This window comes from Rattus norvegicus, chromosome 9 (assembly GCF_021556685.1).
Source record: "Rattus norvegicus strain SHRSP/BbbUtx chromosome 9, alternate assembly SHRSP_T2T, whole genome shotgun sequence".
Lineage (NCBI taxonomy): Eukaryota > Metazoa > Chordata > Mammalia > Rodentia > Muridae > Rattus > Rattus norvegicus.
This window is the reverse complement of record NC_141542.1, coordinates 72,071,591-72,095,047: the sequence shown is the minus strand read 5'-3', so window position 1 is coordinate 72,095,047 and position 23,457 is coordinate 72,071,591. Positions and strand designations below refer to the sequence as shown.

At 41.8% G+C, this 23,457-nt stretch overlaps 1 protein-coding gene across 1 annotated transcript in view; it reads right to left on the bottom strand.

Annotated features, from left to right (window-relative positions):
* Positions 1-22,231, bottom strand: part of Plcl1 (phospholipase C-like 1) — a 337,263-nt gene extending 315,032 nt beyond the window's left edge. Inside the window, 1 exon segment of the mRNA NM_053456.2 lies at positions 21,522-22,231. Coding sequence (NP_445908.2) covers positions 21,522-21,764 — 243 coding nt within the window. The 5' untranslated portion in view covers positions 21,765-22,231.
* Between the last annotated feature and the right edge of the window lie 1,226 nt (positions 22,232-23,457).

Sequence of the window (23,457 nt, the reverse complement as noted above, 5' to 3'; positions counted from 1 at the left end):
TGTGGTGCCAGACCTAGTAGGGGTAAAAAGACAGCATTTTATTTTTTATAATTTTACAACAACAATGTCTTTTTACATTTTCTTTTTTTATTGGTTATTTTATCCATTTACATTTCAAATGTCTCCCCTTTCCAGTTTCCCCTCAGAAAACTCCCCATTCTATCTCTCCTCCCCTTTGCCTCTATGAGGGGGGTGCTCCTCCACCCACCCACCCACTCCTGCCTCACAGCTCTAACATCTCCTAACACTGGAGCATCAAGTCTCTGCAGAATGAAGCTCCTCCCCTCCCATTGATGCCAGACAAGGCAATCCTCTGCTATATATGTACCTGGAGTCCTGGATCCCTCCATGTGTACTCTTTGGTTGGTGGTTTAGTCTCTGGGAGCTCTGGGAGGTCTAGCTGTTTGATACTGTTGTCCTTCCTATGGAGTTCCAATCCCCTTCAGCTCCCTCAGTCCTTCTAACTCTTCCACTGGGGTCCCCAGGCTGAGTCTGATGGTTGGCACCTGCATTAGTCAGGTGCTGGCAGACACTCTCAGGAGACAGCTATACCACGCTCCTGTTAGCAAGTGTTTCTTGGCATCAGCAATAATGTCAGGGTTTGCTGTCTGCAGATGGGATGGATCCCTATGTGGGGTGATCTCTGACTGACCTTTCCTTCAGTCTATGCTGCATTTTTTGTCCCTACATTTCCTTTAGACAGGAACAATTCTGGGTTAAAATTTTTGAGATGGGTGGATGGCCCCATCCCTCAACTGGGGGCAGTGCCTATCTACTGGATAGGGTCTCTACAGTTTCTATATCCCCCTTGTTGGGTATTTCTGCTAATATCATCCCCGTTGAGTCCTAGGAACCTCTAGCTCCCCTGGCATCTGGAACTTTCTAGTACTTACCTCCAGTTCCCTAGCCCCCACTGCTACATATTTCTATTCAATTTCCTGACTCTTTGTACTTCTTCCCATACCTGATTCTCCCCCCCCTTTTTCCCTCCCCCTCCTCTCTCCCTCCCAAGTCCCTTGTGCCCTCTACCTCCCATGATTATATTGTTCCCTCTTCCAAAGCTTCCACACTTTGGTCTTCCTTATTCTTAAGCTTCATATGGTCTATGAGTTGTATCGTGGTTACTCTGAGCTTTTGGGCTAATATCCACTTATCAGTGAGTACATACCATGTGTGTTCTTTTGTGATTGGGTTACCACACTTAGGATGATATTTTCTAGTTCCATTAGTGTAAGAATTTCATGAAGTCATTGTTTTTAATAGCTGAGTAGCACTCTGTTATATAGATGTACCACATTGTCTGTATCCATTCTTCCTTTGAGGGACATCTGGGTTGTTTCCAGCTTCTGGCTATTAAAAATAAGGTTTCTATGAACATAGTAAAGGATGTGTCCTTGTTATATGTTAGAGCATCTTTTGGATATATGCCTAGTAGTGGTATAGCTTGGTCTTCTGATAGAACTATTTCCAATTTTCTGAGGAGCCACCAGACTGATTTCCAGAATGGTTGTACCAGTTTGCAGTCCCACCAACAATGGAGGAGTGTTCCTCTTTCTCCACATCCTTGCCAGCATCTGTTGTCATCTGAGTTTTTGGTTTTAGCCATTCTGATTGGTGTGAGGTGGAATCTCACGGTCATTTTGATTTGCATTTCCCTTATGACTAAGGATACTGAACATACCTTTAGATACTTCTCAGCTCTTTGAGATTCCTCAGTTGAGAATTCTCTGTTTAGCTCTGTACCCCATTTTTAAATAGGGTTATTTGGTTCTTTGGAGTCTAACTTCTTGAGTTCTTTGTATATATTGAATATCAGCCCTCTATGGGATGTAGAATTGGTAAAGATCTTTTCCCAATCTGTTGGTTAACATTTTGTCCTACTGACAGTGAGTGTCCTTTGCCTTACAGAAGCCTTGCAATTTTTTAAGGTCCCATTTGTCAATTGATAATCTTAGAGCCTGAGTCATTGGTGTTCTGTTCAAGAAATTTTACCCTGTGCCAATGTGTTCCAGGCTCTTTCCCACTTTCTCTTCTATTAGATTCAGTGTATCTGGTTTTATGTGGAGGTCCTTGATCCACTTTGGACTTGAGCTTTGTAAAAGAAGATAAGAATGGATCGATTTGCATTCTTCTACATTCTGGCCACCAATTGAACTAATACTATTTGTTGAAAATGCTGTCTTTTGTCCTCTGGATGATTTTGGCTTCTTTGTCAAAGGTCAAGCGACCATAAGTGTGTGGGCTTATTTCTGGGTCTTCAATTCTATTCCATTAAGCTACCTGTCTGTCTCTGTACCAATACCATGCAGTTTTTATCACTTTTGCTCTGTAGTACAGCTTGAGGTCAGAGATGGTGATTCACCCAGAATTTCTGTTATTCTTAAGATTAGATTTCAATATGCTGCGGGGTTTTTTTTTTTTTGTTATTCCTGATGAATTTAAGAATTGCTCTTTCTATCTCTGAAATATTGAGTTGGAATTTTGATGGGGATTGCATTGAATCTGTAGATTGCTTTTGGTAAGGTGGCCATTTTTACTGTTAATCCTGCCAATCCATGAGCATGGGAAATCTTTCCATCTTTTAAGGTCTTCTTTGATTTCTTTCTTCAGAGACTTGAAGTTCTTGTCATACAGATCTTTCACTTGCTTGGTTAGAGTCACACCAAGATATTCTATATTATTTCTGACAATTGTGAATGATGGTGTTTCCATAATTTCTTTCTCAGTCCCTTTATCCTTTGAGTAGAGGAAAGCTATGGATTTCTTTTTTAATTAATTTTATATCCAGCCACTTTGCTGAAGTTGTTTGTCAGCTGTAGGAGTTCTCTGGTGGAATTTTGAGGGTCGCTTACGTATACTATCATATCATCTACAACTGATAAATTTAATGGACCGATAATACATTCTAGGATTTAATTGACTCTAGAATTTAAGAGAATTGAAAATACTTTTGAACTAACCTGAACAAACTCTAGTAAAACTATACAACTGTTTCTCAAGAACTAGTTGGTACACAGAACGTTTTAAAATGGAAATGAAAAGTTAACTTATGACTGCAGTGGCTTTTGTTTTACAATGCTCTAAGGATGATACAGAAGCATCAGTGTGACTAATACCTACAATCCCAAAATCCATAAGCTGACAATGAGGTTCCTTTCATACCAGAAAGGTGACCAAACAACCCTGTCAGGTTATAACCTACCAGTCCAATCATGTGTTGCTCTGTGTCTCAAAGGAACTCTTCTTTTCAAAACCCTCAATCAAAATCCCAAGAATTATTTCTTTTTGTTTCTTGACTCCTTCTATGTCTGAAAAAGCCCTGTATTTATTTAGTATTTGATGACTAAATTGTAACCATGTAGCAAAGCCTGCTATCTGGACCCCTTATTCAATGCCTTCAACAGCCCTGGAAGGGAGGTTCTACTACAAAGGCAAAGCTGAAAGTGATAGATAATAAACACCATAGTCAGCATCACATGCCTGGTGACATCAGCATGCAGTCCTGTTGCCTAGCTGTGGCCTTTAATGGTAGTGTGTGTCACCTAACATCGAATTTTAGGGACTTTTACTTATCCCTGGTGCATCTTACATTGTTCGTAGGGTTAAGAGAATTCTTCTTTTCTCAACTATTTCTTTAACAATTACATCCCAAGAATCAATGTCCTTAGTGGTGACTCCCAGCACTGCATATGGAACCTGAAGAGACCATCTCCTGTAGCCAAGCAGGAACCCCAGTGGAGTGGTAGGAATAACAAACCCACCCACAAAACTTTCAACCCTAAGTTTATCCTGTCCACAAGAAATGGCAGGATGGGATGGAGTGGAGACTGAGGGAATGGTCAATCAATAACCAGCCCAGTTTGACTCCCGTCCCATGGGCAAGCACCAATCTCTGACATTGTTAATGATACTCTGATAGGCTTGCAGACAGAAATCTAGCATGGCTGTCCTCTGAGAGGCTCCATTCTGCAGCTGACTTTAACAGATACAGACACTCACAGACATTGGATAGAGCTTTGGGGTTCTTGCACTAAAACAGGAGGAAGGATTGCAACATCTAAGAGGATAGGAACTCTACAAGAAAACCAACAGAGTGAAGTAACCTGGACCCTGGAGGTCTGTGAGAGACTGAACCATCAACCAAAGCACATACATGGACTGGACCTAGGCCTTCCCAGCCACATGTAGCATATATGCAGCTTGGTCTTCATGTGGGTCTCAAACAGCTGCAGTGTGGGGGTAGTGGGCTATTCCAAAAGCTGTTGCCTGTCTGTAGGATATGATCTTCTAGTTAGGCTGCCTTGCCTAGCTTCGGTGGGAGAAGATGCACCCAGCCTCATAGAGACTTGATGATGTGTGAGGGTAGGCAAAGTACCCAGGGGAGGCCCCACCTGCTCAAAGGAGAAGGGGAAGAAGGATGAAGGAAGGATTGTGAAGGGGTGACCACGAGGTGGACAGTGATGTAAAGTAAATAAGGAAGGAAAAAATTAAAATTAAAAACAAATGTAGAATTTTTTTAATAAATAAATTGAAAAAGTAGCACAATGGGCTAATATATTAAACGGAATCCGACTGTCAGATCAAGCAAGCCTTTAGTCAGTTATCAAATCTTTTCAAATTCAAAAGCATTGGTTCTTGAATACGAAACACATGTCTGCTAAACATCTGTCAATGGAACAGTAACTTTCCACAAAAGAAAATGCTCTGGATACAGAATGGACAGAAAGGAAGAGGGATGCAGAACAGATGGTGGACCACAGCAGCTCCAGTGTAAATGACTGAACATGGAACAGACAAATCAGAACAAGCCTCTAAATCAGGGCCCGACTCTGGGAATGTGCTGTAAGCCAGCTCTTAATCAATTAGGTGGATCTATGAAGCGAGGTGAGAACAGTAAGAAATTTATAAGTTACGCACTCAAAGTGCTTAAATGGTGACTAGTACGTGGGAAACAATAATGTCAACGGTTATCTCTGTGGTCGAAGTGTGAGAGAAGACACCCACGTAATTCCTTTCAAATACGTCAAGAGCTGTAATGTGAAATTTCAACTTACTCTTTATGCTTCCTTAAGATGGCAATGAAACTGTCTAGGAAATGTGCCCAATTTGGGCTCAACGTAAGAAAATTTCCAGGCAACAAAAGTGGCATGAAGAAAGTTAGCTTACTCAGGGGAGAGGGAGCTCCTGGGGAAGGGAGCTCAATCTCATGCATTTCAGGGGATCCCGGAACACCTACAGAAGTCTGCCCTAACGTAATGACTGTAGACCGGCCTCCAGTGGCTGAGAGTCACCTCTGACTTCTTTCACGAAGTACTTGGCACACAGTAGCTACTCAAGACATCCTATGTGCTGTCATCTGGGGTATCTATTTAATTCACCAATTATATACATTTGCAGTCCATATCTATATCACAAAATTTTGAAATAAGACCTAGCAGCACATAAGTCCCATTTTATTATCCATTGACAATAAAGAACTTAAATCAGTTTGGCTTTCTCCAGATATTTCCCAAAGTTCAGAAAGAAGAAAGAATCAGAAGAAAATTCAGAAGAAAGAATCCAGTAAAAAATAAAGTCTTTGTTTTTATATATAAAAAATATATGATATCTAGATCTAGAGATTTTTAAATTATGTTCCAGCCTCAGTTAAATTATGTTTTGTCTCAGTTAATACCACTCACTAAGCCCTCAACACATAAACAAAACAAAGCATACAAAGAAATGTCAGTGGAGAAAGGGCTTCACATAAATGAAAACTTAACTCTCCGTGATGTAAGCTTAATGCAGATCCTGCTTTTACAGCAGAGGCACTGAAGGGACTGGGCTTTGTTTTTGTTTAGTATCTTGAATTGCCAAATAGACTGGAAACCCAGTATATTACCAATACACTCGATGGTACTCAATAACTCTAGAAATGTGAGGAAACGGATGTACACAGTTGTAAGTCACCAAGGTTGCAGTGTTTTGTTACAGCTGCAATAGGAAACCAACTTTACATTTTTTTTCTTTTTTTCTTTTATTTTTTTTTAATTAGATATATTTTTTACTTACATTTCAAATAGTATTCCCTTTCCCAGTTTCCTGTCCATAAGAAAAGACCTCCCTCATACAGGTGTTCCCCCCATCCACCCCTTTTATTGCCCTCCCCCACATTCCCCTGCACTGGGGGCCCAACCTTGGTAGGGCCAAGGGCTTCCCTTTCCACTGGTGCCCCAACAAGGCTATTCTCTGCTACATATGCAGTTGGAACCCTGGGTTAGTCCATGTATAGTCTTTGGGTAGTGGTTTAGTCCCTGGAGCTCTGGTTGTTGGCATTGTTGTTCTAATGGGGTTGCAAACCCCTTCAGCTCCTTCAATCCTTCCTCTAGTTCCCCCCAAGGGGGTCCTGTTCTCAGTTCAGTCTTTACATTTCTAACACATGAGTTTTTCCCTAATCCTCATCTGTATATGATGAACAGGTCCTCAGTTCCTCTGGTGATTTCTATATCTCTGTGAATTCCAACTTAAGTAACACATAGACCCCAGGCTAACCAGGGATAGTGGCTAATGTAAAAACAATGAAGTAGAACGAACCAGATATATTAAAAACCTTTAATTTTGCAGGTTTGCTGCTTGTTTGATTTTGATTTTTAGGATATCATGGCCAAAAGTATTGCAAGATAGATTTCCTTAAGTAAAAAAAAAAAAATCTGGTTTTTCCCTAATTCCCTACCATTATTATTTAATAGCCATCAGACCTGAACAAATTTCACGACTTGTCAGAACCTTGGCTTCCACATCGGTGAGGTGGAAATGACAGTTGCATCTTGCCAGACCCTTGTGAGAACTGGGATGACATAGAAGCTGGACAATGTTAGTGTCCGTTATTCTTCTATAATATGAAATGCTTGAAATAAACCTCTACCATCTATCCATCATATCATATATAATTATAATTCGATTGTTTAATTGTCACAAATAATCTAAATCAATGTCTCTTTGCAAGAATAAAGGGGGTAGAAGATACTCACACTTAGTTCCAGGTCTTCTTGTGGAGGTTGGTTATAGTGGCTGATGCAAAGAACAAGCCTACTCTGCCCACTTCTCCTTTTCTCTTCCTCCTGCACTCCCCTTTTAGGGTTGTGCTGGGGGGTGAGGAGTATGGGGGTGGTTGGAAAAGTTCAGGTCATCTCAGAGGATGCAGCACATAGGGACGTTTCAGGACCCACTGGGTTTCCTTCCTCTGCTGTTCACATTAACCTTGGAAGTACTACTCGGGCCCTTTGTAAGGCAGACATCTAACGTTCTCTGTAGGGCTGTCTGTTCTCCAACCCCCTCTTCTCTGTATATTAACCATCCTGCTGTTAGAGATGTCCTGTGGACCTTGTTTTTCTTCTACCATTCTTCATTAGCCCCTGCCATGTGACCTAACTAACTAGAATTCTGTTGCTGTGATAAAACACCATGACCCAGGCAACTTATAGACAGGAGGGTTTATTTGGGCTTACAGTTGCAGAGAGGTAAGAGTCCATTACCATCATAGCAGGGCAACATAACAGCAGGCAGGCATGGTAACTGGAGTAGCAAGAGAAGAGTTCATATCTTAAACAGTAAACAGGGAGCAGAAAATGCACTGGGAATGGCACCTGGCTTCTAAAAGCTAAAAGCCCACCCCAGTGATCTACTCCTCCCAGCAAAGGCACACTTCTTAAACCTATCCAAAATAGCTCTACCCAGCTAGTGGCTAACTATTCACTGGCAACAATGGAGAATATCTCATTCAAACTACCATGCCTTATTCATACAAGACTTCCTTTACCTCAGATGAAGCAATGAGAGGCCTGGACATGTTCTCCTGTCCCCTTTCTCAATATCTGGACCAGTTTCAAGGACTCTGACAATCATTCAGTCACTCAGAGTAGTAACTCAGAGGAGAGGTGAACATCAGTCTCGGTTTAGAGGGGAACTTGGTGGAGGGGTGGACCGTTTGAAGTCCACAACCATTACCACATCTTACACTCAAAAACCACCATTGTAGATCAAGCGATCAAGCTACAATCCCATCACTCAGGAAGCTGAGGTTGCCTTAGTCCATCGTAAGAGTGATCTAAAAAAGTTTGTACACGTGTGTGTGTGTGTGTGTGTGTGTGTGTGTGTCCGTTTATCTACATATTTTGTGGTGTGTACACATGAGTGCATGCTTATATGTGTGCACATGTATGTGGAGGTCAGAGGTTGAGTTCAGGTGTCTTTATCGTTCTTCATCTTATATTTTGACACAAAGTCTCTCACTGAACCGGAAGCTCATCAATTTGCTAAGGTTGGCTGGCCAATGAGCCTCTCTACTTGCCTCCATTGCATGTTCCCAGAAGTGGGGTTATAGACAGGTTCCATCACACTTTAGAATCTCTCTAAACCAGGCTGGCCTTGAACTCAGAGCTCCATCTTCTTCTGCCTGCCCAGTGTTAGGATTAAAGGCCTATACCACCACACATGGTGAATGTTTTGTTTTTTTTAATGGAGTTACTTACTTGGGTGAAACAAAGCAAACAATCTTTGAGTCCTTTCTCTTCCTGCCTTGTACAGTAAGAGAAAGAAATAAATTCTCTTTGGGGGCCATGCTTTCCTTCTAAGACCTTCTCTCTCCCTGTTCTCCTTTTAGCCTGGAGGAAAGACCAGCTGACCACAGAAGTAATGTGCAGGCTACGATGGGTGACAGGCTAACACAGCACTTCATGCCCCTCAAACCCCTTTATCTAAACGGCAGGGGCTAACTCCAGTACCTATTACACCAAGTTGTATGATGAACTGTTTCCCAAAACCCAATCCTCTGTACTGATTAAACCGCCATGCTGAGGGGGCAAGCATGAAGACTCACTTTGGCATTTCCTAGGCCTGGGGCTAAAAACAGGGGAGTAGACAAAGCTTCTTACTGATACCAAGTGTCCCCACTCAGTCTCACCCCACCCCCAGAGATCTCTAAACTCATGCAGCCTTGTATCTAACCATTGCTGTTAAATGTGTTAGTGTGATGGTCAGTGAGATAGCCCAGCAGGTAGAAGCGTTTGCCATTCAGGACGAAGGATTTGAATTCAATTCACAGAACCCACAGTAAAAAGAGAAAAGTTGTCCTCTGGTGTCTGTACATGCACTATGGCGTGCGCACGCGTGCGCACACACACACACACACACACACACACACACACACACACCAAAATAAGACATTTAAAGATAAAATAAATGTGTTAAAAAGCGATTAAAATGTACTACAAAGAACCAAAAGTTATCAAAATCTGTAACATTAATTTTCCAAATTTCCAGTTCTGCACAATGAACCCAGTAAAGAAACCGAGCCTTTTCCTCAGTTCCATTTGACCCACTTGCCTCTAGCACGTCTGGTCCTTCACTCTCCTCCCACCGTCCTCAGCCACTAGTAAAGCTTAACTGCGGTGGTGTGAGGTGACTTCTCCCTGCTGTGTGACTTCCTACTGTTCATCTAGTTATGTTCCTAGTGAATGTGCCTTTGAATGCGGTCAAGAGACTGCAAGGCCAGCTTGGTCTACACAGCAAGTTCCAGGATAGCCAGGGCTACACAGTGAGCCGCTGTCTCAAACAAAACACAAAAGGCTGCCAGTGGCTGGTCTCTAATGTCTCTAGGAAACACTAATGCACTTACTGCAAGACCAGCTTGACCCCACACTAACAGCATGTCAGAACATGTTAGTTGAAAATATGTTTGTAAGTTTCAGACATTTGATAGAAACCTTCTCAGCAAAATAAAAATCTTAATCCACTTTGAGAGAATGTAACCAAATACGTTACCTCTTTTCAACAATCCAATATAACTGCAGATAGATAACTACACAAGAGAACTGACTGGCTTTTGACACAGTCTCCTAGTGATGGGGACAAGCCTCTAGGTACCATTTGCTCCAGTGCTGTGTCTCAGCATAGCAGAACAATTACCTTTAACACAGTAAAGTAGACACAAGGGCGGTTATAACATAATCTTATGTCCGGCCTTCCTACCCAATGACTTCAAAATTTCTCTACCAAAACAAAAAGCATTAAGTGATCAGACAGCCTTTAGTTTAATAAATTCATCAAATATTCACTAAGCTCCTCCCGTGTGAGAGGTACTATACCTTCCCCAGAGATAACAGGAGGAAATCCCAATTATACAACATCATATTCATTTATCAAGAAAATGGCAGTTTCTATCGATTGGGAACTCAGACACTCCTTGCTGATTTATCGATGGAAGACAAAAGTATCAAACTATAAAATACCCTATCAGTTTGTAATGATTAATAGTCTGTCTTTAGCATGTATAATTTATTCTAAAGATGTATCATAAACCACTGCTTAATGCTAACTTTTGTCAAGAAGCAAAAATATACTGCCAGGGGGCCCAGTCTTCTCAAGGAAAAGAATGGAACACAAAATTAGTGTAAAATCATCAACTTTTCATGTGAAAAGCTGTAAGATTGAGGGGGAGAAATATGTTCAAATAATTCCAAAGAGAATTCCCCAACGCTGATTACGGAATGTTTTCTTCTTGACTTGTCAGCTGAACTTACTGTGCAAGGGTACAAGTTTTTAAAACCTGCTCTTTCCTGCGCACCGGGTAAAAATCAATCAGTAGTATTTAGGGGAACACAGAGCATAAAGAGTTGAAGCAGTCAGGAGTGTGCACACACCATTAGTCCCAGCCCGTAAGAAGCAGAGGCAGATGGGTCACTGCAAACATTTGAACTCTTTATCTGGCTCTGCATTTGTTAGTCATGTGAGACCTTGGAAAAGCCATTTAACATCTCATCTGCAAACTGATATTTACACTGATGCTGATAATAACACCTCCATATGCTTATTGTAATATCTAAATTACTTAATATACATTAAGTGTTCAAAATCATGCCAGACTCAAAGAACAAATATGTATTTTCTAGTATTATAGAAAAAATTCTCAATAGGATAACTTATTCAAGATAATACTGTATTTTGTCAATTATATTAAAAAGAAAAATTTTAAAAATATCCAATAAAAAAGAAAAATTAAACCACTTAAATGTTGATAAAATTTCTAAATATGTACTATTTAATTATGGTACAGAATCAATAACTCCAAAATGTCTTAAAACTGGGCTTTGCCGAAACTAAAAACGATTTTGCATCTTGTATGAAAACCTCTAGGGTAGCAAAAGGTTCCATTCCCTTACAGCAGATCCCCTATCTCCTTTTCCAAAATTTACTCATGATCAATAAGTAGGAAACTGTAAGTTTAATGATGCCGATTGGACTGTACTTTATGAGGTAACATCTCCAGTGAGAGAGATACCATAACCCACATGTAGTATCAACCCAACACTCAAGATAGACTGGAATGGAGGACAAGTCATTCTTCTGACATTAATGCCGTTGGCTGGAGCCTGGTCCTGCCCAGTTCTGAGCCCTGGAAACCATGGCCCCTTCTGGCCTCAGGGTGTACCTGAATATCATACTCATCTCCAGCCCTCAGGTTAAAGAGTGTGTGGGCTTTAACCACATAGGCTCTTCACCTGCTTTGGTCTAAACTCATTTAGGCTTAGAAAAAACTGCTCACTACAAGGTTGGGTCCAGTTCCACAATATAATGTTGGTCCCAGCTACGCATAGTATTCTTTTGTCTCTTTTTATATTATTTGTGTATTTATCTCCCTTGGCATTATATAGAGACATGCTTTGAATTTGAACATCTCTATCTAGATTCCAAACTCTCACGACATCACAATCATATCCCTTCTAACCAGAATCTTATACCATGTGAACAACACAAGCTTGCTATTTGTACATACTTTCTGATTTTATACCATGTGAACAACACAAGCTTGCTATTTGTACATACTTTCTGATTTTATACCATGTGAACAACACAAGCTTGCTAACTTGTACATACTTTCTGGGCTTAGTCAGTGCTTCATCCAGAATTAGCATATTTTAAAAGGCTCTTGAGAAAGGTCAAAATAAAAGAATGAGCAAAACAGATGTTATCTCCCAAAGTATTTTGAACTTTAATACAAAGTTTTACAGTTAAGGACAAACATAATCTCTTTGCTTATAATAGCTACACCCTAAGGCTGTAACATAGTTCAGTGGCTGAGATCCTGAGCCCCATCCTTGATACTACAACAGAAAGAAAAGAAATATTACATACTTCTATAATTTATAAATACAAAAACACTGAAAAACTAAATGCACTTACCAAACAGTTTAGTTTTTATGTTTGGGGTGGATTGGATTGTTTCCAAAATTGTTCTTCCCGAGTGAGAATAATGTGTAACCTCCTAGATTGAGAAAATACATAACTTCCTAGAGTGAGACTGATGATGTAACTTCCTAGAGTGAGACTGATGATGTAACTTCCTAGAGTGAGAATGTTGATGTAACTTCCTAGAGTGAGAATGATGATGTAACTTCCTAGAGTGAGACTGATGATGTAACTTCCTAGAGTGAGAATGATGATGTAACTTCCTAGAGTGAGACTGATGATGTAACTTCCTAGTGAGACTGATGATGTAACTTCCTAGAGTGAGACTGATGATGTAACTTCCTAGAGTGAAAATGATGATGTAACTTCCTAGAGTGAGAATGATGATGTAACTTCCTAGAGTGAGACTGATGGTGTAACTTCCTAGAGTGAGACTGATGATGTAACTTCCTAGAGTGAGACTGATCATGTAACTTCCTAGTGAGACTGATGATGTAACTTCCTAGAGTGAGACTGATGATGTAACTTCCTAGAGTGAGACTGATGATGTAACTTCCTAGAGTGAGACTGATGATGTAACTTCCTAGTGAGACTGATGATGTAACTTCCTAGAGTGAGACTGATGATGTAACTTCCTAGAGTGAGACTGATGATGTAACTTCCTAGAGTGAAAATGATGATGTAACTTCCTAGAGTGAGAATGATGATGTAACTTCCTAGAGTGAGACTGATGGTGTAACTTCCTAGAGTGAGACTGATGATGTAACTTCCTAGAGTGAGACTGATCATGTAACTTCCTAGTGAGACTGATGATGTAACTTCCTAGTGAGACTGATGATGTAACTTCCTAGAGTGAGACTGATGATGTAACTTCCTAGTGAGACTGATGATGTAACTTCCTAGAGTGAGAATGATAATATAAATGATAGCTCTTTTCTACTCACATATGTAATCCTGCTTTTCTCAAAATAATACTAAACTGATAACAAATTTGGTGAGTTAAAATGATACTATTCAAAATAAAACAGATAATACCTCTCCTAAACATATCGACACAAGACATTACAAATAAAACTGCAAATAATCCCAATGTTAAATCTAAGAAACAATTTCAACACCTTGTCATACTAGAATCTTGCTTATTGCCATCGGTGTTTGATAAAATACAATACCCAGACCAATACTTAAACAGTGCAAAAATATTAAATAGAAGTTGGTCTTCTGTCATTATTATTGTTATTATTAGCATAATATAATCACTAATTATAATAAACTCTGTTGTATTCCATTGTGAGAACAGGAATATAAAGATGAACTGGGAAACAGAGGTGAATAAATTAAATGAAACTCCAAACCAACCTTATGATTAAAACACTTGTCAAAACATAATATTTTGCTGACAGATTTTACTATAAAAAGATTTATTTATTTATTACCATAGATTTATACTGAAAGTCCAATTCAATAACTCTCTCCTCTTCCTAGAACCAGTGGTTCATTCAATAGTGATATCACAAAGGAAGGCTCAAGAAACATGGTACCCCTGGACCTCTATCCATTTAAATATAGATAGTTTTTAAATATACAATGTTATGGCTGGCAATTTGGACATTAGGCTTGAATATAGAATTATTTTACTATTCACTATTAGTAATGCTGAACAGAGATGCTGAGAAGGTCGTTCAGTTCTTTGAGCTCTCCCCTGGTCACTCGTTGCCTGATCAGTTGCTCTAGCATTACCCAAAAGCACTTTTAATGGGTTGTTTGTTCAGTAGTACCAAGCTATGTGGGCTGTCTCCTGATGTTTCTTCATAATGCCCTGCTGTGCCTGAGGTGTTATTTGGCAATAAATGTTCAATTGACATTTTACTGTGCAACATTTAATTGGCTGTTTGCTTCATTGTAAAAGGGAATACTTGGGACAACTATTCAGAGGTAATCACAATGTGTGTTAACCCCTCAGTGGCTATGTAAGTGAATTATACTCTTTAAACCTTTACCAAAAGGAAACGCAAATCTATAAATTCTAAGAATTATAGCAAACACTGATTAACAGGCACTTCTAAAGCCTTTCATCAAAATGTAAGAAGGTATTTACCCAAGGTTTTATTCCTCATTTCTCCCAAGAGGTGCTATTAAAAGACACACTAGAAAAGCACTGAAATAAGAAACTCCCTTAAGGTGACTGTGGTTACTCCTCTATGACAATTTCAGAGAAACTAGGCTTTCTGACTAAGGTTGTTGGGATAGTAGGACAAACCCACCAAGAGGTTCAGTGCTACACATATAGCTGGCTCATGCTTCAGAGGGCAGAGGGAGAACCCCATCTGAGGCTGCAGATGCCACAGCATGCTAACAGCTATCCCCATAGCGAAAGCTGGTCAGCTCCAATGAATGTCAGGTTCTCTCTTTGTTATTTAAAGTTTTTAACACATATCAGTTGTCTTAGTTAGGATTACTATTGCTGTGATAAAACACCATGACTAAAGCAACGTGGGGAAGAAAGAGTTTCTTCAAAATGTTACCCTACCACATCACTGTTTATCACTGAAGGAAGTCAAACAGGGCAGGAACCTGGGAGCAGGCACTGATGCAGAGGACATGGAGGGGTGCTGCTTATTGGTTTGCTCCCCATGGCTTGCTTAGCCTGCTTTCTTATAGAACTCAAGACCACCAGACCAGGGATGGCACTACCCACAATGGTCTGGGCCTTCTGCCATATAGCAATCACTAATTTAAAAGATGCTTTATAGCCCCTTCTTAGGGTGTCATTTTCTCCATCTATTATCCTTTGCAGCGCTGGATTTGTGGAAAGGTATTGTGTAAATTTGGTTTTGTCATGGAATATCTTGGTTTCTCCATCTATGGTAATTGAGAGTTTTGCTGGATGTAGTAGCCTGGGCTGGCATTTATGTTCTCTTATGGTCAGACAGCTTCCCAGTATCTTCTAACTTTCATAGTCTCTAGTGAGAAGTCTGGTGTAATTTTTATAGCTCTGCCTTTATATGTCACTTGACATTTTTCCCTTACTGCTTTTAATATTCTTTCTTTGTTTTGTGCATTTGGTGTTTTGACTATTATGTGACAGGAGGAATTTCTTTTCTGGTCCAATCTATTTGTAGTTCTGTAGGCTTCCTGTATGTTCATGGGCATCTCTTTCTTTAGGTTAGGAAAGTTTTCTTCTATAATTTTGTTGAAGATATTTAATGGCCCTTTAAGTTGGGAGTCTTCTCTCTCTTCTATATTTATTGTCTTTTTTTTTCTTGGAGCTGAGGACCGAACCCAGGGCCTTGCGCTGGGCAAGCTTGCTAGGCAAGCGCTCTACCACTGAGCTAAATCCCCAACCCCAATATACTTATTATCCTTAATAGACTTTGGTCTTCTCGCTGTGTCCTGAATTTCCTGGATGTTTTGGGTTAGGACCCTTTTGCATTTTCTTTGACTATTGTGTCAATGTTTTCTATGGTATCTTCTGCTCCTGAGATTCTCTCTTCCATCTTTTGTATTCTATTGGTGATGCTTGCGTCTATGACTCCTGACCTCTTCCCTAGGTTTTCTATCTCCAGGGTTGTCTCCCTTTGGTATTTCCTTATTGTTTCTGTTTTCCATTTTTAGATCCTGGATGGTTTTGTTCAATTTCTTCACCTGTTTGGTTGTGTTTTCCTGTAATTCTTTAAGGCATTTTTGTGTTTCTACTTTAAGGGTTTCTACTTGTTTACCTGTGTTGTCCTGTGTTTCTTTAAGGTAGTTATTTATGTCCTTCTTAAAGTCCTCTATCATCATCATGAGATGTGATTTTAAATCCAAATCTTGCTTTTCTGGTGTGTTGGGGTATCAAGGACTTGCTGTACAGGGAGAACTGATGCCAAGTAGTCTTGGTTTCTGTTGCTTGGTTCTTAAGCTTGCCTCTCACCATCTGGATATCTCTGGTGTTAGTTGGTCTTGCTGTCTCTGACTGGAGCCTGTCCCTCCTGTGGACCTGTGAGCCTGTGATCTTAGGAGTGAGAGCACTTCTGGGAGACCAGCTTCCTCCAGGCGGGATTTAGGTCTGAAGGGCTATGAGACAGTCCCAGCTCTGGGAGCAGATGGATACCAGAAGGCAGAGTAGCATTTTCTCAATTGAGGCTCCCTCCTTCCAGATAACTCTAACTTGTGTCAAGACTAGACAGCACATAGGTATAGAAACAAAAGTCTATATGCTGATTAATTCCCAGGGTACTCTACAAAAGCATTTATAACTCTGGCATGTCTAAAAATTTTAAGTAGTTTTTTATCATATTTAATTTCACATTACAACTGTTTATAAAACTGTGTTCAGAATTCCAATTGAAATCCTCTTTACCTCATTCCCCTATAATAAAAATATGCATTCAGTGTACCAGGTATCTGGTCCTTCTGTATATCAATTTAAAGAAAATACAATTCTTCTCAAAACTCTGCTGTCTTTGGGGGCACAGGAAAGAAAATGCCCTAATGTAAAACAGGTCTGAGCTTCAAAACTGACACCATGAAGAGGTATGTGTTCCATGCATGCTCCTTATCCAGTACACACCAGCCAAACTGCCTTTCCACACACAACATGGGCCTAAGAAAAGGGCCACAGGCTCCAGAAGGACTGTTAATCCCCTCTTGGGCCATGGAGCTCTAGATGTTCTAAGCTGGGGTGGAAGGTAGAGAAGGAACAATTCACCTCACAAGCCCAAGACTCGGATGCTTCAGGCACTCAGCTTGTTTCTAGCCTAGAAAGTGTTGAGTTATGAACTTTCTGCATCTGAGGAAATGCACGATAACACAGTTCCAGGTATTAAGTAAACATGGCTGTGAATCCCGACTCTGCCTTGAATTATGTCTCTCTGTACCTCCCTTACACCAGAACACTCACCGTGAGGATATGAAATGTATGAAAGCTCGTTTAGTGTTTAACTATGATAGGCAGCATGTAATGTAAATTCCATCCCCTTTGCCTCTCTGCTGAGTCATAACTTGGTCATGAGTCAAGTGGTACCCAAGGTGCATCTTTGAGGTTGCGGCTCACAACACCAGACCAGGTTAAGATTGGTCTTGATAACAGCTTAATGAGGCAGAGAATAGCCATTCCTTTAGATGCTCTGCAGTATGTCTCAGATCCTCACTCTAGTACCTAGCTTCACCCCACATACCAGGCAGTGCAGTCAATGTGGTATTGATTACACTTCCTTGCCTAGTTATATAGACTTAATTGGAATAAAAGAAAATGGACAAAAATAGAAACAAAAATGAACTGTTTTCAAAATAGTTATGCATCTCATTTCCCACTATCTAATATAAAGAATAAGCTACACTGTTTCCTATTTCTACAATATTATAGATATAGTTATTGGCCTTAATTTTAAATAAAAGATATTTTAAATATTAGAATATTGGCATCAAATACTAGATAAGCAATCTAATTTATTAGAAATGTATTCAAATACAAAATAGTACATTAATATTTGTACATTAATATTAGCATTCTCCTAACTTTTCATCTTAAATCATGTATCAAGGATGTCTTAGGGTTTTATTGCTGTGAAGAGACACCAGTACCAAAGCAATTCTTATAAAGGCAAACATTTAATTGGAACTAAAGGTAGCCAGGACACTGGATTTTTACACTGGGCATAGTTTGAGCACAGGAGAGCTCAAAGCCAGCCCCCCACAGTGCCACACTTCCTCCAACAAAGCCACTCCTACTTCAACAAGGCTACACTTCCTAATAGCACTATTCCCTTTAGGCCAAGAACTCTATGAGGGCCATATCTAGTCAGACCACCACAAAGAAGAAATTAAGATGGATTCAATGAATATAACAGTGTATGTACACACACACACACACACACACACACACACACACACACACCAAAACATGAAGTACTTATCAATGGCAATTCTGTAGAAAATAATCATACAAGAAAAAAGTAAATGGATTACAGAGAATCTAGCTAAATTCTCATAATATTAAAAAGAAACACCTAAATAGAAGGAAGAAAACCACATTGACATTAAGAAGGCTTGTGAAACTGGGCACAGATAAACAGTATAATTGTTTCACTCAGTGCAGAAGGAAATTGTTTTCTCGGCTGTACACATGTTTTCAAATTAGGAAGGGCAAATTAACTGAAAATATCCCTTTAATTAACATACAAGGAAGACTGGTTTCTGGTAGGGTAAAGGAATGAATTTTTAGTGTAATATTCATGCTAATAGAGAATTCACATTAAAACAATTAAAAACCAGTAATCTAAGTCAACTTGAAAAGAATTTAATATTTGACAAATCGCAGGGATGGTAGAAATATATGTATATGCACATATGTATATATATGCAAACCCAGAGATCCACCTGCCTCCCAAGTACAACACCACCCAGCTTAATATATTTTAATATAAAAGAAATTTCTTTGCTACATATGTGTTTCAAAACCAAATAAAAAGAATCCCTGACAATGTAAGTACTGTCACCCCTCAGTACAGCACAGATGCATCTACTACATGTGTTTTGGTTGAAATATAAAACCTTCCAAAAAGAAAAAAACCTCATGTACTGAAAGTTCGGTCCTGAGTCTGATGTTCAGAGGTGCCACCGGAAAGATAATTGGATCACAAGGGCTGAGATCTAACCAGTAGATTTGTCTGTCGTGAGGGATCATGATGGGATTGTTGGGACAAAGTGTTAAGTAGGATCTGAGGCCCGCTTGCAGGAAGAAAGTCACTAGGGACATGCCCTTGAAATGTAAGCCTTGTCCTTAGTTCCTCCTCCCTCTGCTTCCCGGCCACCATAAAGTGACCTGCTATCCTCCTCTCTGTCCCTTTGCTATGGTGTATATGAACTCACTAGAGGCCCAGAAAAGCAACGGTGATGATGGGCTGAAATCTCTGAAACCATGAGCCACAATAAATCTCCCCTCCTCTGATGTATTCAATTACAATGACATAAAGTGACTATGCCTTTTTAGAAATTCTCATCTTTGCTGCATTACAGTAACCACGTCATGTGGCAGGAGACTCAAGATGTAAATGAAAATGTTCCTGACTGCTCCCAGGAAGAATAGAAGAAAGCCCACCTGCCTCTCACCCCCACAGAAGAAGTAAAGGCCTCTGTAAGCCACTGCTGCCCACCAGTGACCACACCATCCCTGCAGCTTAATGTGCTCAGCACGAGGACCTCAGTCAATCCGCTGGGCGTCAAAAATGTTTGATGCAAATTTGAAGGTATGAAGCCAATAAAACTCTAGCCAGCCTTCATTGCACATGTTAAGGGCCTCAACAGTTAGCCACAGATACATAGGCACAGACACATAGGCCTACAAATGCATGGAGTAGTTTGGAAAGATGCATAAGAAAATGCTAATAGCCATGGGATAGACTATGTGAGGAGGATGGAGTGTGGAGAACCAAAAAGTCTTACTCTCATTTGATTTCATTTAATTGTTTTAAATCATTGTACATTCTTCAAATAAACCTAATTTAAAATAGCTCATCTAATTTTGCAGTATCTTTAACTTTATATACTATTTATTTAATTTCCATTAAATAGAGAAAATGTAATACTCTGCTGTCTTCCCTTCTGTCACAAAAACAAACTTCAAAGCAAAAGAGGCACTATTACATGGCAATAACCCTTACGAGAGTATGAACCACACAACAAATAAAGTGGGGTGGGCTTATTCATTTTGAGACCAGGTATGTTCGGGAGACTGGGTTTGAAATGAGGACCCTCCTGTGTCAGCTTCTTGAGTGCTGAGTCCCAAGCTTCCATTTGAGCACAGCCCTTGGATTTCAGAGCTGTAGTAGCACCTGGAGCACAGAGCACCTCAGAGAGGTAAACTCACTACAAGATTCGGCACAGTCCTTAGCCCTCGTGACTTGGACTTTCCACACTATTACAAAGAGCCGCCGCTGTTATCGTCGTGTACTTCAAACTACCTTACAATGACGATGTGTAATCCAAATGTATCTGGTTCCTAAATGTGATTATTTTGCGACACAATATGATTTCTGACTTGTGGTATTAAAAGAGGGCCATTTCTCTTATCCAAATTCACATTCAGAATATAATTCTCTTTGCACGTTATGAAAAAGTATAGATAAGCAAACAAACTACTACAAGTTATTTTAAATGATCATCCACTTTTAACAGGAAGTGTCCCTGTAGCTTTTAAACTTCCATGTGTCCGTGTTGGAGGAAAAAACATAGATAGTGCTTAGAGATAGGTGGATGTGGTACAAACATTGGTGCTGGTAGCTTAGGAAAGAAGATAAGCATTACACTTACACGGTGGTCGCTTGGTTTAAACCTAAGCAAGCTTTCTGAATGTGTGAGCCTACCGGGTAAGTCAGTAGGTTGAATAGTAGGCGGCTCCCAGACCTTTTACTGTCGCCTCTGGTGTATTGTGTGTAACTCTTAAGGGTGTACATCCACACTGACTGCTTTACCAGGATCAACTTTAATCTCACATGTACGTAGTATTCGCAGGGATCTATGCTAAGAGGCCCTATTCCAGAGCTAACACCAGGGCTCTTACCTGAAAAAAATTACTCCAAAGTCATACACCCAAAAGATGAACTTTCGAACATGGGAAACAAGTTCAAAGTGGAAGACAGAAATAAATAAAAAATAGGGCAAAGAAAGGTTTACAATTCCTTGGCAGATGGATAAAGGCAAATCCTCTGGGGATGCTAGGGGAGTCTGGGAACGTTTTCCCGGATGTGTGTTTTCTGCAGCTCAAAACCTCTGAGCTCTTCCTTCATCCCTTCTATGCTGTATGCTGCAGCATCCGCTGCAAACTCTGCCTGCCTATCTGCAAAGTTCAGGATTTCAGAACTATTTGTGTCTGGGGAGATTTCCCACACACACTTAAGTAGGCTGTGCATTGCCATTGCTATTCGGGAAAGCTAGCCCTCCTCTGGAAAATGCACAGCCAGCCCGCAAGTCTGCGTTTATCCCAAGTCCTCCCTCCCTCCTCCCATCTACCGGTTAGTGAGGCTTGCGGCGAAAATGAGGAAAAGCATCCATCAAACCGCAGAAGCGCAGAGCGCAGAGAGGAACTTTTCCTCCACTGACTGAGGGGAAGTCACTTCTGCTTCTCAAGGCCAGCAGCTGACTCTGGGAACCTCCGGACTAGGCAGGAAGGTTTGGCTATGAAGGTGGTATAAGAAAACAATGCCTAGCCTGCGACGCCAGGGGCAACGAACATCCTGCCCGGGGTTGGGGAGGGGGGTGTCCCCTACCCACCCGACACCCAGTCCCAGGCTCCGGGCCGCTGTGGCTCCGCTTACCTTGATGATGCTGCTGCGCCGGGGGGTCGCTCGTGCCGCCTCCAGGAGGCCAGCCTCGCTATCCGCGGGGACCCCCGCATTGCCCGGCAGCGCAACCCCGCTGCGACGGTCCCTCATCCGGCCCCCCGAGGCCTCGGGTGCAGCGTCCCCGGAGGCAGCATCGGCGCCGGCTCGAGGGTCGTCTTCGCCCCCCGCAACGTCGAGAGGCGCCGGAGCCTCCCTGCTAGCCGCGCCCTCAGCCATGGCCAAGCACGTTCTAGGCTCCCGGCGAGACAGCACGACCGCCAGCGGCGTCCAGCCCTGAGTAAGGGTGCGCTCAGGCACCAGAAGGAAACGCCGCTAGACTTTGTTTCAGCGCGCGACGGCGGCTGCAGCGGCGGCCGCAACTTTGTAGAGAGGAGACATCACTCGGGCAGAGGCGTCCTCGGGCTGTGGTCCAGGAGGTCAGCGGCCGGCGCGGACCGGCGGCGGGGGCGGGGAGAAGATGTGAGCGGGAGGGAGAAGCAGGCGAAAAGCAGCGGGAGGTACCGGCGAGGGGAGGCGAGCGCCGGCTCTGCGCAGACAAAAGACAGCGGGCGCCGGAGCCCGGAGCCTCCGAACCCTCCGAAGCCTGGACGCGCGCGGCCCGAGCGGCGACTGCGGACCGGCCACCAGCCACCTGCCCGCCGACCGCGGAGCGGCGGCCTCAGGAAGTGCGGCGGCGGCTGCCTCCACTCCGCTCGCCTGTGACAGGGAGGGAAGACTTGTTTTGACAGCCCATGGGGATTGGCAGGCGCCCGGGCCTCTCAGGAGCCGAGGCTCGCCGGGGGGGTTCGGCCGGACCAATCCTTACGGCGGAGGGGTGTGCCCGAGCGCGAAGAATGGAATGTGTTCTGTTGCTCGGAGCCTGCCCAGCCCCGCTGGCCCCGGTACTAGGCGAGGATGCGCGCGCCAGTGTGCGCACCCGCAGGCACTCGGAGTACATTTTAGGAAGTTTAAAGAGGCGAAAACAAGCTGAAGGTGCAAGAAATGAAACGGGGGAGGGGTGGGATGCGGGCGTCAGGGAGACGCCGGAAGAAACACTACCTGCAACACAGCAAATCTGGAAGAAAGAGGGTGTTGAGCGAGAAGGTCAGATCATTTGGGGTGATAGTGACACTTGGCACAGCCAAGGGTTAATCACAGGCTCTTCTGCCAATCCTTAGAAGTGAAGTCCACGCACTAGGACCCTGGAGTTCCACAATTTGCCTCGGGTTCTATGAGCGGATTCTACATTCACTCAGTAATCTGAGTGATTACAAGGAGTTGGGAGAAAGGGGCAGGGTAAGAGAAATCAGCGCAATGAAAACCCTTGGACCGCCCCCTGGATGAACCGCAGATATGTTGGAAGCCACATCACAACACGGTCATTGGCAGGTTTAGTTTCTTCCCTAAAACGTTCCCGAACGAGGGTTCAGCCTCCTTTCTACATATAATTCTAAATCAATTCATTTTGCTCCTTCCACACCAAGCTAGCTAGGATCAAGAGAGTAGAGATTCAATAGCATTAACCAAACTGTGAGCAAACGTAGACAATGGTTCTAAGGTCCCTGCAGAGTTGGAAGACAGCATTTTCATTTAAAATATTTGGAGCATCAAGGTCTATATTAAACCTCACTTAGATCATTAAATGGATTTCAATTAATAATTTCATAATTCAAGATTTACTTTTTCCGTAACGTGGCCAAAAGCACCAAGAAATTCTTAAGCCCTTGAGAGCCAGAATTATATTAGAATTCTAGCATTTTAAAGATGGACTGGGAGTCTTGGGGATCATCTAGGGCAGCTCTTTTATTTTTAAATGAAAGCCCAGGGAGGCCTTGTCTACCGACTGGTTGGTACAGACACTAAAATCAGATCTGCTACCCAGCAACCTCCGTGCTCTCTTCACTTTTTTTTTTAATCTAGCTCCCCTGGG